The sequence below is a fragment of the Bubalus kerabau genome, chromosome 1 (assembly GCF_029407905.1).
Source record: "Bubalus kerabau isolate K-KA32 ecotype Philippines breed swamp buffalo chromosome 1, PCC_UOA_SB_1v2, whole genome shotgun sequence".
Lineage (NCBI taxonomy): Eukaryota > Metazoa > Chordata > Mammalia > Artiodactyla > Bovidae > Bubalus > Bubalus kerabau.
Genome location: NC_073624.1, coordinates 172837241 through 172852778, shown reverse-complemented (window position 1 = coordinate 172852778; position 15538 = coordinate 172837241). Strand labels below are relative to the sequence as shown.

General features: G+C 45.4%; 1 protein-coding gene across 5 annotated transcripts in view; it reads left to right on the top strand.

Moving 5' to 3' along the window:
• SNAP47 (synaptosome associated protein 47) overlaps window positions 1–15538 on the top strand; it is a 66890-nt gene that overhangs the window by 37019 nt on the left and 14333 nt on the right. For 3 of the 5 annotated variants that reach the window (XR_008700266.1, XR_008700269.1, XM_055540046.1), the window contains exons 3-4: window positions 3124–3614; window positions 10134–10258. Coding sequence is in view for 3 of the 5 variants with exons in the window: in XM_055540046.1 (XP_055396021.1) it covers window positions 3124–3614; window positions 10134–10258 (616 nt within the window). In the remaining 2 variants the exon portion in view is untranslated. Of the gene's footprint in view, window positions 1–3123; window positions 3615–10133; window positions 10259–12923; window positions 15484–15538 lie in introns of those variants that run through there. The other 2 variants (XM_055540058.1, XM_055540037.1) reach the window with 2 other exon arrangements.

Below are 15538 nucleotides of genomic sequence, written 5' to 3'. Positions count from 1 at the left end.
CTTAGATGCAGAGTATGTCATGCAAAATGCCAGGCTGGGATGAATCACAAGCTGGAACCAAGATGGCTGAGAGAATTAGCAACAACCCCAGATAGGCAGATGATACCACTCTAATGGCAGCAAGTGAAGAGGAACTAAAGAGCCGCTTGATGAGGGTGAAAGAGGAGAGTTTCAAGCTGGCTTAAAACTCAGCATTCAGGAAACTAAGATAATGGCGTCTGATCCCATCACTTCATGGCAAATAGAAGGGGAAAAAGTGGAAACAGTGACAGATTTTCTTTTCTTGGGCTCCAAATCACTGCGGACCGTGACTGCAGCCATGAAGTTAAGATGCTTGTTCCTTGAAAGGACAGCTGTGACAGACCTAGCGAGTGAAAAGCAGAGACATTGCTTTGCCAACAAAGATCTGTATAGTCAAAGCTGTGGTTTTTCCAGTAGACATCCTTGGATGTGAGAGTTGGATCATAAAAAGGCTGAGCATCGAAGAACTGATCGTTTTTAATTGTGGTGCTGGAGAAGACTCTTGTGAGTCCCTTGAACTGCAAGGAGATTGAGTAGTCAATCCTAAAGGAAATCAACTCTGAACATTCATTGGAAGGACTGATGCTGAAGCTGAAGCTCCGACATTTTGGCCACCTGCTGGGAAGAGTCGAATCATTAGAAAAGACCCTAATGCTCGGAAAGATTGAGGTCAGGAGGAGAAGGGGGCAGCAGAGGAAGAGATGGTTGGATAACATCACCGACTCAATGAACATGAGTTTGAGCAAACTCCAGGTGATAGTGAAGGACGGAGAAGCCTGGGGGTGTGCTGTAGTCCATAGGGTCTCAAAAAGCCGGATGTGACTGAGCAACTGAATTACAACAAGAGGTTTTCAAATATATGCATTGAGAAAGATGAACTTCCCTCTCATGACTGCTCTGTTTACGTTCCACTATATTTTTGTATATCATGTTTTTAGTTTCATTCACTTCAGATATTTTATAGTTTCCTAGTAAGTGGTGTCTGGTCCCAGTACAGTTGACTTTGGGGCCTACCAGCCTTGGACTGCTGTCTGCAAGAGCTGGCAAGTCCCAATACTTGCTAGTGTGTGAAGCAAGGACTCCTAGGGCTGGTGCCTGCCTGATGATGAGTGGAACCTGTTCCCAGTATAGTTGCCTGTAGGGCCTGGGGTCCCAGAGCTGATTCTTACCTGTTGATGGGTGGTGCCAGATTCTTGTGTGGCTGGCTACAGCTCTGTTGGTCCAGGACTGGGGTCTCTGCCTGCCCGTTGTCAGGGTCATGGCTGTGCAGCGTGGGAGGTCCCAGGACTGTTGACCACCTGCTGGTGGGTGGAGCCATGCTCCAGTGCCGATAGTCTAGACTCCAAACAAGTACATCCACTGGTGCACTTGCAGCTTCAGTATCCTCATGATAGAACCTAAACGGCTCCTACAAACGGCTGCCACCAGCATCTGTGTCCCTAGAAGTTCTGGTGGCTTCCTACCTCCCTGGCAGGCTTCTCCAAGTGTAACAGGCAGGTCTGATCTAGACTTCCTTTGAAATTACTCAGTCTTTGCTGGGTCTCTGAGCATGTGATACTTTGTATCATTTAAAAGAAGCATTTCTCTTTTCCTAGAGCCCTCTAGCTCTCTCTTACACACAAGACTTGCTGACCTTCCAAGTCAGTTGTTACGGAGCTTATCTTCCAGTATAATACCCCTGGGGTGGGGAGCCCAGTATGGACCCCTTACTTCTTGGGGAGAACCTCTGCAATTGTGATTGCCCACCCTTTTATATGTCACCTACCTGGGGATGTGGGTTTTAACTATACTGCAGCTCCACTGCTCCTACCCATCTCATTGTAGTTCCTTCTTGATATCCTCAGTTGGGGGAAATCTTTTCTGCTAGTCTCCAGGTCGTTCTCACTGATAGTTCCTCTGTAAGTAGTCATAATTTTGGTTTATCTGTGGGAGGAAGTGAAGGTGTTCATTCTGTGCCATCTTGACCACTCTGGTACATAACATATTTTTGTTGTTACTGTTTATGTTCTGAATATACTTCAAAGAGTGCATCCAGCATTTGGAGGTATCATTTGAGATGGTTGAATAGTATTGTTCAAAATTTCTCTATTCTTACTAATTACCTTTGTCTTCATGCTGTATCAGTTGTGGAGAGAAATTTGTTAAACCTGCAACTTGTAGTTTTGTCAGTTTTTGCTGAATGAACTTTGAAGTTCTGTTTACAGATGCATGCATGTTTACTGTCATTGTCTGTTTTTTCAGATGGACCCTTTTATTATTACGCATTGTCCCTCTTTTCCCAGTAGCATTTCTTGTCTTAAAGTTTATTTTTGGCATGTTATTTTATTTTACTTTTGCAGTCCCTTTACTTTCAGTCTGTCGTGTGTCTTTATATTTCACATTGCTTCTTGTCAACAGGATATAACTGTTTTATTTGGACTGACCATGTGCCTTTTAGTTAGAGAATTTAGTCCACTTACATTTGGTATGATTACAAATATGGTTGTGATAATTCTACTATCTCGTTGTTTCGTGTTTATTTGATTTGCTCTTTTGTTCCTTTGCTTTTCCTTTCTTGCTTCCACTGTTTTCCTTTCTAATTTTTTAGATTTATCTCTTGATGTATTAGTGGTTAAATTAGAGCTGTGTTGTCCAATATGATAGCCACTAAGCACATTAAAATTAAAATTCAGTTCATCATTGCTTTGGCTGTATTTCAGGTGCCCAGTAGCCACGTGTCTCCATTACTGGATTAGGAAATACAGATTAGTGCAGAAAGTTCTATTAGATGGCTCTCTAAAGGTTGTGATCAGGATTTATTTTGGTCAAAACTACCCCAGGTCAAGTGTGGAAAGAGCAGCATCCTAGCCAGAAGATGTTTTGCCGTGTGTCTACTCCTGGTGATCTGCGTGTCTGTAGACAAATGTCCCCCTGCTCTTAGCCACAGTTTTCTCTTTTAAAACATGAGGATAATAATTCCTGCTTTTGCTGCTTCTTGGACTGCTTGTGGAAAAGAAAACTATAAAATGGTAACATTCTTTATAAAGGTCAAAGCAATTTTCAAAAAAAAAAAAAAAATTTACAACTGATTGTCTACTTTCTGTGTTTTGTTTGCTTTTTTAGGTTGCTGACTGAACTGGAGTCTCCTTCTTGGTGGCCCTTTAGCTCCAGGCTTTGGAAGACACCATCGGAGACAAAGCCCAAGTGGGACACCTCCATGGCTGATTCCAAAGCTTTCGGAAAAGAAGGGATAGTGATCCAAGTTCCTGCTGTTATTTCCCAAAGAACAGAATCTCATGTTAAACCAGGAAGGCTCACCGTCCTTGTTTCTGGGTTGGAAATCTACAACTCAGATTCTTTGCTCATGCACAGATTTGAAAGAGAAGACGTGGATGACATCAAGGTCCACACACCTTATGAAATTAGCATCCGCCAGCGGTTCATTGGGAAGCCAGACATAAGTTATCGTTTGATATCTGCCAAGATGCCAGAGGTTATCCCCATTTTGGAAGTACAGTTCAGCAAGAAGATCGAGTTATTAGAAGTCGCCATGATGCCCAGAAGCACTAGAACCTCTTCCCTAGCAGAGAAGGGCTACTCAGTCTGGCATGCAGGTGAGTGATTATCAAAACCGTCTGTGCACAAAACCTGTAAAGTCACAGCCAAACTCAGCACACCCATGGTGCATATTGACCATGATGTATCACATACAGCAACTGCTGGTTTCAGCTCACTGGCGACTGCCCATTTGCTTGTAAATAAAAATATTTTCAGACCATTTTTCTTAGTATTTACCCTCTGAATATCAGATCACTCAGTTTTATCATTTCCTTTAGAGCTGTGGTTTCCAAGTAGGTCAGAAAGGTTTTGGTGACACTTTCAGAAGAAGGAAAGCTCCCAAGTTAGATGTTTTCACCTCTTTCCTCCGTTTGGTTTGAGAACCAACGCTTTAGGGTCTTACCTAGCTTCATCTCCACCTGCTCCGGTGTGTCTCCACCCGGACCCCACATCACTCTCGGTTTTCTTGGCACTTAGTTGAGGTCTTCCAAGCCCACCTTCCAGATGTGCGTTTGGATGTCAGAATTTTTGATAACTATGCGGCATAGTTTTTGTGTGATTTTTAGCGTCTACAAAGATTGTGAAAAACCTTTGCTCTTCTTGGCAGTGTGGCTGCAGTGTCCTCGTGCAGATCTCTGTGGGGTGTGGAAGGTATATCTGAGTCTGGCCCCAGGGTCCAGTGTGGGTGGCAGGACATGTGGATGTGAGGGTGTCAAGTGGTATCTTGATGGTATTTTTATTTTTTTGATTGTGAGATGAAATATCAGACACCTTTTAGTTGCTTTTTGGTCTCGCAGATTTTTCTGTGTGGGTTGGTCGTTCTGTTTGTTTTTGTTTTCCTACTAGGCTTTTTTTTTTCTCTCTGATATAATTATAGGGGTTCATTATTCATTCTAGATATTCATTCCTCGTTGATTTAGAAGTGACAAATACGTCTCCCAGACTGTCAGCCTCCGTTACAGAAACCTCTAATTTTGCCGTGGTCAGATCCACCACTTTTCCCCTTAAGTTTATTTTTGAGCCCTGCTTAAGAAATCCCAAAGTCATAAAATATTCTTCTGTTGTCTAATACTAACATTACAGGTGACATTACTTCCTTGTTATAGTGATTTTTCTAATAAGTAATCATCTCTTCTTGTTAACTTCAGTTGTTAGAGTTTGTTTGTAAGAGGTATGTTTGTTTCCAGTTCCTTTCATTTCCTTTTCCTCTTAAGTGACTGATTTCAGTATGTAATCTGTTTACATAAAAGGGCCAAAAAGGGTAGATTGTACTGGGCAACATCAGATGCTGAGCAGAAGGACCCTTCAGGAAAGGCCGTCTGCAAGCTCAGTCTGGTTAGCTCCTCTGATAAGCCACGTCTTTGAGTCCTTATCACTGCTGTTTTCCTCTGGGGGCGCCTCAGCAGTGAGAGGAGGAAGGAGGCCCTGGCTGGTGGGACCAGATGCAGAGCACTGTGGGCTACTGGTTTTAACAGTGCTGTTGAGGAATTCACCTATACCAGGTATGAAGCCAGGTACCTGTAGTCCTGAAAACCATCCTTCTTCTCATGGAGCTCTAGCACATTCGATTCATGGGTCTTGTTAGGCATGGTGGTTTCAGAGAGAACGTGGCACAGAGAGAACGTGGCACAAATGAGATGGCAGGTGGGATCATGTCTTGTGTGGCACAGAAAGTCATACTGTGCAAGTGAGACGATTGCAAGCTTGCTGGGCCTTACTGTCACGGAGGGCAGACCCCGAGGATGGGATGATAAGCTCTGACTCTAAGCATACAGGTGGCAGATGGGGCTAGAGAGCAGCAGGGAGTGAGCGCCAGGGACTCTGCAGCTGTGATCAGACTGCAGGAAGCTAAGCGACTACAGATTTGCAGGGCCATCCATCTGGAAGGGGAAAATGGACCTCTTGCTCACAAACTGAGGCTGCTGAGCAGAGGCTGAATGTCTTTCTTCTTAGGGAAGCTGCGGATATTACACCTTTAAGTTTTTTCAGCTGATTGAACCAGGCCCACCAGATTGTCTAGGATAGAACCCCTCCCCTAAAGTTAACAGATGAGCGCTTTCACCACATCTACAAACACCTTCCCAGCAACAGCTAGATTAGGGTTGGATTGAATAACTGGGGACTATGGCCTCACCCATCCCAGTAATGGATTGTATATATATGGAATGAGCTGAGCCACATCCACCGTGACAGATTGGTTTTCATTTCAGTGCTAACTTTTGCTTCTGGGTGGGATCCCTGCAGTGTGTCTGGGTTTGCACTGAGCATGAAGTGTGCCATCCTCCCCTTGTGAAGCTGCCTTGCCCAGCAAGGCAGGTGTACCTTACAGCTGTGGATTTGGAGGAATGCAGGTGATGAGTTACGTTTGGAAGAAGCCAGCATGCTGAGCTCAGTAAGCAAGAGGATGTCTTGTTTGCTTGGAACGTCACAGTGGTCCTGTCAGGCCCAGGAATGAGAACTTACCTCTCACCGCTGACCTTTCTTGTTGCTGCATGTGTCAGCACCTCTGTTTTTCCTTTTCTGTGTGGGAAGCAGCAGAAGCAGTGGGGATAGAAACCATGACTGACACCTCAGAAGCCTCTCTCTCCTCAGTGAGCTATTGTAGTAAAATGTGTGGCCAGAAGGTGGCGCTCTAGTAACAGTGGACCAATGTTTGTTAAGAACCAGAGTCCACAAGAACTTTCCAGAGACTTTTGTTGTAATGTATAGTGTAGACAGATTGAGGGCCTAGGTGGCCAGGCTGGGACTGGGGGAGGAGGAGAGTCTCCTGGGCTTCAGGGGCTGGAAATGGTGCAGGTGGGAAGATTCCACCTTAAGAAAGAGCAGTTGCAAATTGCTGTTTGCCTGCGCAGCATCTTTAGAATAATCTTCTAAATTTTAGAATAGTTTCAGACTTGAGGGAGAGTTGTGAGGATAGCACAGCGTGCCCGTGTCTCCTACACCCAGGTCCCCCGGTTCTTGTCGTCTTATGTTAGTATTGTTCATTGTCACAACTAATGAACCTGTCTGTGTTGATACATCTGTACTCACTAAATTCCATGTTTTATCCAGATTTCCTTAAGTTTTACTGTTCCCGAATCCTATCCAGGGTCCCACATGATATTTTGGAGTCTCATCTTGGACTCCTCTTGACTATTGCAGATTCTCAGACTCCCCTTGTTTTGATGATCTTGACAGTGGTCAGGTTTTGTAGCCTTTTCCCTAGCTGGACCTTGTCTCATGTTGTCTCATGATCCACTGGGGTGATGGGTTTGGGGAGGAAGACCACAGAGTCTTATCATAAGAGCAAGGTCCGTGCATAGCATTTTTAAGGAGTTTTTTGGTACTGAGTTTTGTTTTTACTGTTTGCTAACTGTTGCCTTCTGAGAAGGACCTTCTCTGACCATCTAATTTAAGAAGACTGGTTTCCCATTCACTGACCCTGTAGAAATCTTGCTTAGCACATGCATCTCTGTAAAATGGTAAGTAAACTTCAGGGGCATTGAGGTCTCTGCACAGGGCCATTAATGTAGGACCGTCTTTTGGAGCAGTGAGGTTCTGACCCTGGGACACAGCACCGTGCTTACCACCAGCAGGGCTCCATGTGGCTGCTGGGCCATGGCTGTCAGGCTGACCACCGACAGACCCCCACGTGGCCACTAGGACACGAGCACTGCGCTGACTTCAAACAGGGCCCGTGTGGTTTTTAGGACATGGTGACTCCTGACTGTTGACAGGCCCTCAGAGAGCTGCTTGACCCTCAACCCCTTGACCCCTTCCGAGGACCCAGAGGTCCAAGCTGTGTACCATACAATTTTGTAAATTTGCAAAGTAAGTTTTTTTAAAATTGTAATTAGTTGAGACTACTATCTCTCTCCATTTCAGCTTTCTCTCTCATATACCTCCTGTTACATTGAGGACATGGGGCATTTTGTGTGTTTATCTGAAAGGGCTTCCCACTCCAGTTACATAAGCTGCTGGTTAGCGTAGGCATTTTCCTGTGTCATCAGTGGGACATTTGGGGCCCAAGGACAGGGAGAAGGATTTGCTTGTGACTAGACAGACTTGAAGCAGTTTTTCTGCTCGCAGGGCAGGCCCCGGTGGTCTTGCTCTGAACCTGCAGTGAGGCGACCAGTCTGCGTCTGGTGCCAGAGGTGGCTTGTGCGCCTGGGCTGCCCCTGCCAGCCCGGTCCCTGCTCGGGGCCCCCTGATGCCTCCTTGTCCTTAGAAAGTGGACCATCTGTAAGTTCTCAAGTAGCCTCAACAGTTTGTGCTTAGTTTGTTTAACTATTAATGCTGTTGACTTCTGACACAAAAACCATCTTATGCAGCATCAAATTAATTTTTTTCAGAAGATATTTCAAAGTATTAAAGTAACTGAGTCAGCAACCCAGGTCTCAGCACACAGTTCTGAGGGTGGCCGAGTTTTGTACTAGGCGGGACTCTGGTGATGCCGCAGCTCATTGTGCGAAACATCTCTGATTAGCATGTTCCAGGAAGAAAAGTCCTCAGTTGTGATTTTCTGGTTGTTCAATCCCATTTGTTAAAAATTTTAAAGTAGTGTGTTTCTGCCTGTCATGCAGCTGTAGCTGTTGGAATGGAAACCAGAGTGACAGTGAAGGAGCAGGGCACAAGTGCACGAGTGTGAATCAGATGTGGGCCTTGCTCCCGGAGAAGCCAGCTGGGGGGAGCCCAGTTCCAACAGATGCCGAAAGAGGCAAGCAGCAGCACAGCACCAGGCGAGTCCCTGCCCCTGTGTAAGCTGAACGGCGCCAGGACAGATGAGGGGCTTGCTGTGATGGAAGGGCTGAGCAGAGAACACGTCTCCAGACTCGGGCTAGGGGACATCTGTCTGCATGACACGTGCAGTGGGGTGCATGGTGGGCGGGGCCAGTATGCTGGGGCAGGGTGCCAGGTGGCAGGAGCAGGAGTCTGCAGGGTCAGGGAGCAGACTAGGGAGAAGGATGTAGGCTGACCGAGGAGTTCGCTTTCACCCACTAGGCCAGAGACCCACTGTTAACATAGACAAATGAAGTGCGCTTGGCCGTCAAGTTACCACTGATAACATTTTAAGGTCATGTGCGTTAGTTAGCTTTTCCTTTAGGCTGATAATAGTTAGTAGAACACGTCCTCTGTTCTCCAGTTTAGCTCTGATGGTGTTCTGTTGCTAATGTGTTAGAAAATGCTTTTTATTAGGTAACATCTTAGTGACATTCAGGTCTTTTTTTTTTTTTTTTTAAAAACATTCAGGTCTCGTAAGACCAACCAACAGTGAGTTGTATGCTGTGGAAAGTTCTTTATTTAATAAGCCCTTAGGATGATGGAGTAGTGGCACTTTGGGGATTGTAGAACACGGGTTGTGAAATCAGTTTGGTTGATTGCAAGCAGCTTTTATATAAAGAATAGAAAAGCAACCCGAGTGCATGGTCTGTACTAAGGTTTGTGTGTTGTGACTCCCAAGGTGTATGTGACGGTGTAGCAGTCGTGTGTAGGTTGCACTTCTCACAGGTGTGCACAGTTAAAGGGCAAGCATCTCTCCTAGGGTCTCCTTCCCAGGGGCGTGCTCAGGTCTGCAGTGTGGACCCCCTGCCCTTGCCTCCATGCAGGTTTTGCTTTGCATCAGCTGGTTCCTGAGCTCACTCTATCTGACCGAGATTCGAGTATCTCAGGAAACACGCTCTCATCCTCATGTCTTCTCTGCTCAGTTAGGGAATTTCAGGGAGTGTTAGTTTGTAAGAAATTTTTTAGGAAACAAGAATACGGGGATACTGTGTGCCTGTTGGAGGTGGCTGTTCTTTCCCCTGGGAGCAGGGACTTGTGCAGGTAGCATACCCTAGAGTTCCCAGCTGTATTCCTACTCTTCAGCCCCAGCAAGAACTGGACCCCAAGATGAATTTCCTTTCCTAACGATGCACTTATCAGCTGCTCTAGGCCACTCTGCCAGAAGGCGGTGCTGCTTACTGCCCTGACGGTCCTTGGAAGGAAGTGGGGGCGTCCCATTTCTGCCCTCCCATTCTGCTGAAGCAGAGCAAGCTGCTCAAAGGAGTTGGTCCTGGAATCCAGATGCTGGTTCTCAGACCAATATGCTTTCATCTTTCCAGCATCCTAATAAACTGGAGAAGGAAATGGCAACCCACTCCAGTGTTCTTGCCTGGGAAATCCCATGGACAGAGGAGCCTGGTGGGCTACACAGTCCATGGGGTCCAAAAGAGTTGGACACAATTTAGTGACTAAATAATATATACTCCTGGATAAAGATCTTTCTTCTCAAAGTCACTTATAGAACAAGATCCCGAGTATTTACCGTGTTGTACACTCTGATCAGTGTTGGGTAAGGAAGCAGCCCTGGGTTGGGATAGAAGGCAAGGCTCAGGCAGGTCCCACATTCGGTCAGCTAAGCAGAGGCTCAGCCAAGTGAGTCCACTACACTTACTGCTCTGGCAAGCACAGGGGCTCTGCGCCCATAGATGACTGCGAGAACACTGTCAACCTAAGAGCTCGGACCGTCTTAAACACCACTTTTTCTGAAGTTCTGAATGTGCTTGTGTTGTTCACACCTTCTGGAAAATGCCACTGTGTTTGACTTTACATTTCAGCATCTGGACTGATGGACCAAGCCACGCACTGTGAATCCTCCTCAGGGAGCCAGGAAGGGAGGCCACTTCAGCTGCAGACAAGTGAGCCAGTCATTTCTGAGGAAGACACCCAGGAACTGGGACAGGTAACATGCATTCATACTGTTATATCCTCCCCTGCAGGCAGCTTCTCTTTCTTGCCTAAAAACAATTTTCCACTGATTACGCTTGCCTCTCACCTACACGGGAATGTTGGGATATCCACCTGATTTGCTCAGCTCCCTGTGGCTTGAAAAAGGAGAATAAAGGCATTGCCCATTCTGATTCCTTTCATTTTGTGGCATGCAGATATACATAGCATTCCTGTGCACACGCAGTAGTCTTGCCTCTTGTATGTGTGTGTGTGCACACATATGCTCTGTACATGTACACGTATGCATGTGTGGTGTATGCACTGTGTGCACACATGTGCAGCACCTGTGTGTGTGTGCACTAGCTGGGCATGTATAGTTAGGGTTAACTAACTATATAGTTAGCGTTCAAGTGTTGAACACTGGTTCTTGAGAAGGCTTGCCATTGTTTGTGCAGGAAATTGAAATTTAAACAATATTCGATAGAAATACTTTCAATTTACCTTCCTATGTTAATGCTGGACAACACAGGGGCCTTTTTTTCTCCTTTTTAATAAGTATGTAGCAAATACCTAGACATTGTGTCATTTCATTCATAAATATTTCAGTAGCTTTAAACGAAAGAACTGTTTTAAAAAATCAGCACAGTACCATACTCACCTTAAAAAAGTAAAAGGTAGGTTCCTTGATGTCATCAGACGTCAGCCAGCACTCAGGTTTCCCTTAGTCCCTCATTTAGGAAAATGGGTCACATGTTTGTTCCAATCGGGATCCTCAGAAGGATGTTGCATTAGTGAAGTGCCTTTCATTCACAACTTTCCTCTGTCATCTCTTCTTCTTCTTTTGCACTTTATTTGATGAAAGAAGCTGAATTGTTTCTCTGTCAGAATTTTGCAACTTGCAACATATTACTTCCTTGGTCCCCAGCTCCCAGCAGGCAGCGAGCTGTCTCCTCTGCCTTGGTTCTTGTAGGGCAGTTTGTCGCTCTAGAGGCTCCATCAGATTCAGGCTCCGTTTTGGAGAGACTAATTTGTTGGTGGCACCCCACAAATGTCATCAAAGCCTGTAAGAGACTGTATGGCTTTTAAAACTGTTTTTAGATAATTTTATTCTACATAGTGTCTACATAGGCATAGACTCCTTTAAGCTCAGCTTTTTCCTTTTGGGGGAAAAATGTTCATCTTTTACTATGGGGTATTTTAAACATTTGTCACTTATTCCTTCTGATCTGACTTAATCACTTTTAGTAATGACACGTAGACATGCTGCTTTCTAGCTGCAACTAGCAAATTTTGAAGCTTACTAATCCCTTCTTTTGATGGGCTTATTGACTACAGAACACTACAGATCTTTTCTGTCTTGGGACTTGAGAAAGCTTTGTACCATGAAGGCAAACTTAGCCTGTTTTTGTGAAAGTGAATGAGGGTACATACAGGCCTCAGACTGGTGGGATCTGAGTCCCTTCTCTCACCCTCCAACGAAGATGTCTGTGGCTGAGACGAGCTCTTCTGTGTCCCACCATTGTGCTGAGACTGGAGCAAGAACATGGCTTTTTCATGGGAAATGCATAATCTTATCTGTTAATTCTACTGGTGGCCATGTAGTTTGAGAGGGTCCTTCCAATTTCAAATAAACAATCTCTGCTATCATGTCCAGTGTGTCCTTCCCCTAAAAGCTAGATGGGTAGAATGGGAGAGATCGGGATGGATGCACCAACAGCTAAGAGTAGAAGATTCCTCAGTAACCACTGAGGTCGCCATTCTTCCCCCCAAAGCTTGTGTCTATGTGGTTGGTCCTGACTGTCATCAACAAGTCTCAGTGAGCCCTGTGGCGTCCGTGCTGGGAACAGCAGATGCCATGGTCATGAATCAGGATGCTGGCTTTGGGGCAGAGGACGTGGTGATCCCTGAGCGGTTGGGCTGGCAGGACCTACCCACAAGAGGGGCGGGCCTTTGTGCTAGTTAGCTGTCTCACTCTCCTTCCCTGCAGGGAGAACGTAGTTTCATACGAGGTTGTCTTTTTGAGGTAAAACACATGTTTCATATTTAGAGAAGAATTTTGAGCTGTGTAGCTGAAGCTCAGGCATAGGTAGGAATGAGTTAAATTTCTAGGGAAAATGAAAATGCAAGAAAATCTCCCTCCATTCATCTGTGGTTTCTGCTGCAGATGCTATTAAAGTCATTACGTGAAAATGGATTTTGGTGACTTAAAGTGCAGTTGGGGTGCTAGAGAGAAGACGCGCTGTGATTTCCTCAGGGAGCAGCATGCTCAGCGTGGTGTGCCAGCTCCCTCTGTGCTGGGCCTCTGCAGCGGGCATGTGGGCTACAATTGGGCCCCATCTGCTGCGTAGCTGTGGCTGTCCACCATCCGCTGTGGGAGGGCACGTGGTGGAGGAGGCCGGGAGAGGAATCAGAGTCCCTCAGAGGGGTTTGGCAGAATCCCGTGAATCATTTCCAATGTCTGATGTGCTAACCTTTCCTGCCTCAGAACTCCTGCTCTTTCGTTACTCAGTCTGTGGCTCCCGTGTATTTGATAGAGCATTTGGAAGTGATAAGACAAAAACGGCATGGTTCTGTCCTCAGGACATTGCAATTTTATATAAAGTTTCTTCATAACTTCTTCATCTCCGCTTCTGTGTCTTGTGCTTGTTTTTTCACCCTTCCTCCGTCCCTCACCAAAGAAAGGATCAGAATGGAAAGCTGACTCGGCTCTGGCCTTATGGTTTCTCGGGCTCTTCAGCGTCCCCGGCCGCGGAGCAGCAGTGAAGGGAGACTCGCCCCGGGCGCATCATCGTTTCCAAGAAAAAGGGCTGCACAGAGTGTGGGTTCATGGCAAGTTTTTAGGTCATAGTTTTGAACTTTCTGTTTGATTATATTTGGGCATTTAGCTTGCCTACTGTATGTGGTATCTTTATAAACAATAAGTGCAAAGCACAAAAATTAAAAATGGAGGTGATTCATTCAGTTCAGTCAGAAAGTTGGTTTACTGGAAAACTTAGCTCGTCAGCTGGCATGAGGAGAAGAGTTTATTGAAAAGGCAGTCCTGTGGATGCCTGTGCTGGGGAGATGACTGAGGGCCAGGCCTTTTGTCTCTGCGTTGATTAGCTGAGCCAAGTTCCACATGTATCTGCACTGGTAATTCACTGGATCGTTCCTGAAATAATTCAAGGCCAGAAAGGATGCTATGGCTCTCTCCTTGCTAACTATCTTAAGAAATTAATGTCCTTTTCTTTCTCTCTTTCTATATGTTGTGTGTGTGTCTATTTATATTCTTTTTCACATTGTTTTCCATTATGGTTTATTACAAGATAGTCTTATCTTTTTTTCTTTTTTCTTTCTTCTTTGTAGAAATTATAAAATACATTTCGTCTTCAGTAACTCCACCATTCTGGTCTTTTTCCTTGTACTTTTTCCCCCAGTTATTTAAATTTGTCCCAATTCATGTCTCCTTTCCTAGTCAGGAAAAAAAAGAATCTTTCATTTCTTGCATAACTGATCTTTAGCCTAAAATAAATGTCTGAATTAGTGGGATTGTATAGCCCTGGCTTCAGTGTATTACTTGTTTATTTGGAGAAGACAACACATCTGGGTTTCCTTGAATAATTGTCAGGACAAAGTCTGAGATAATGAGTGAGGGGTGGTAATCCCTGATGCTTCTCATCAGCTGTGGCAGTAGGCTAAACCACACCCCAGAAATGCACATTCTAGAACTGATACTTCTTAGGATGAAGGTGGGAATGGCTAAACTGGTAGGCCTTCAAAAGTAGAAAGGTAGTGGTAATACATTCCACCAGCTATAGGACCGCTGACCAGTGCTGGGAGGGCGTGCCAACACCTGTTTTGGAATGGGCTCTGTGGCGGGGCCTGGGGACAGGGAGCTGGACATGTCCACTCAAAGGAGTCTGGATTTTGTCCTGTAAGTAGCTTGGAATCATTGAAGATTTTTAAATAAGGAGAGATGAGATGATTTCAGGTTTTTACTCATTCTCCTCAGGTTCTCTTGTTATTGTTCTCTGCTGTCTTCTGAATCTTTTTCACACAGTTCATTTCATTTGTTAATTATGGGGCACAGTTAGAAAGTTAGTATTTTTATTTATGGCTTTGATACCAGTCTGAATATTAGAAACGAAGTAGGCCGTTTATTTATATATGTGTTACTCTAATTGTGAATTACTAATAAATGTTTCTGACATCATATCCCATGTCATTTCTAAATGTTAAGCCATTAGAAGAGGAAAAGGTAGCTAGCAGCTTTTGTTGTCCACATACAGGGCACATTTCAGTGAAAGGTCACATGGCCTAGGATGAGCCCTGGCTTAGGAACTGGGCATCCCGGCGCTGGTCCCAGCCCTGCCTGCAGTCTCTGTAGTCCTGGGAAGGCTGCTTCGCTCCCCTGGTCCCAGTCTCCACTTCTGAAAAGCAAAGGCACTGACTTGTAGTGTGTTCCAATACCTACCATCTAATGCAGCATCTGCCACAGTGAAAGGAAAGCTGAGTTACAGAAAACTGCCATGCCTCACTTATTCATTTCTGGTTTTCCTGTCTGCTCTGTTGGTTAGCTGGGTCACTGGTAACCATGAGCACTGCTTTGACAGACAGACAGACACGTGGTGCCCCCACTGCCTAGCCCAGCCCTGCTTGCTGTGGTTTCATGTGCCTCCCACTGATGCCCTCTGTAATTGCCTGGGGCAACCAGCTCTTCTCCATAGCAGCCTTCAGAATTCCAGTATGTTGGGCATGGTCACCATTCTAGCAGAGGCCCTTGTCTGTGACAGTGACTGTTGATGATGAGAGGGTCAGTCCAAGTGCGTGGCTGTGTGCCCTCTGCAGTTGACAGAGAAAGCTGTGTGGGCGCGCTGGACCTCCTCCACACAGAGGCTGTGGTGTGAGCCTGAGCTGCATGGGAGGCACCTGTCCTTTAGGTCCAGATACCCACGCAGATGAATCTTGGGGATGTACTCTGTACTTTCTGTTACCCCTGGGAACTGTGGATGGGAAGAAGCTGCCAGATAAGGAACTCTAAGATTTTGTGATTCCAGAATGTACCAGCATCTCAGGGAACAAATTCTAGAGCAGCTGCTTGTTGGTGCAGAAAGTAGAATGCCAAGGGGCAAGAAACAGATGCTCAGGCATTTCGTTTTGGAGGATGACTTGTTCACCCTTCAGAACATTTTCCTGTGTTCTTGGTCAGCTTTTGAATGAACCTCAAGTCTTAAAATCAAGTGTTTGATTATACTGTTATTGAGTACCTGCCTGTGGAAGGTTTTGTATATTATAACCATGTTTGTTATTGTGG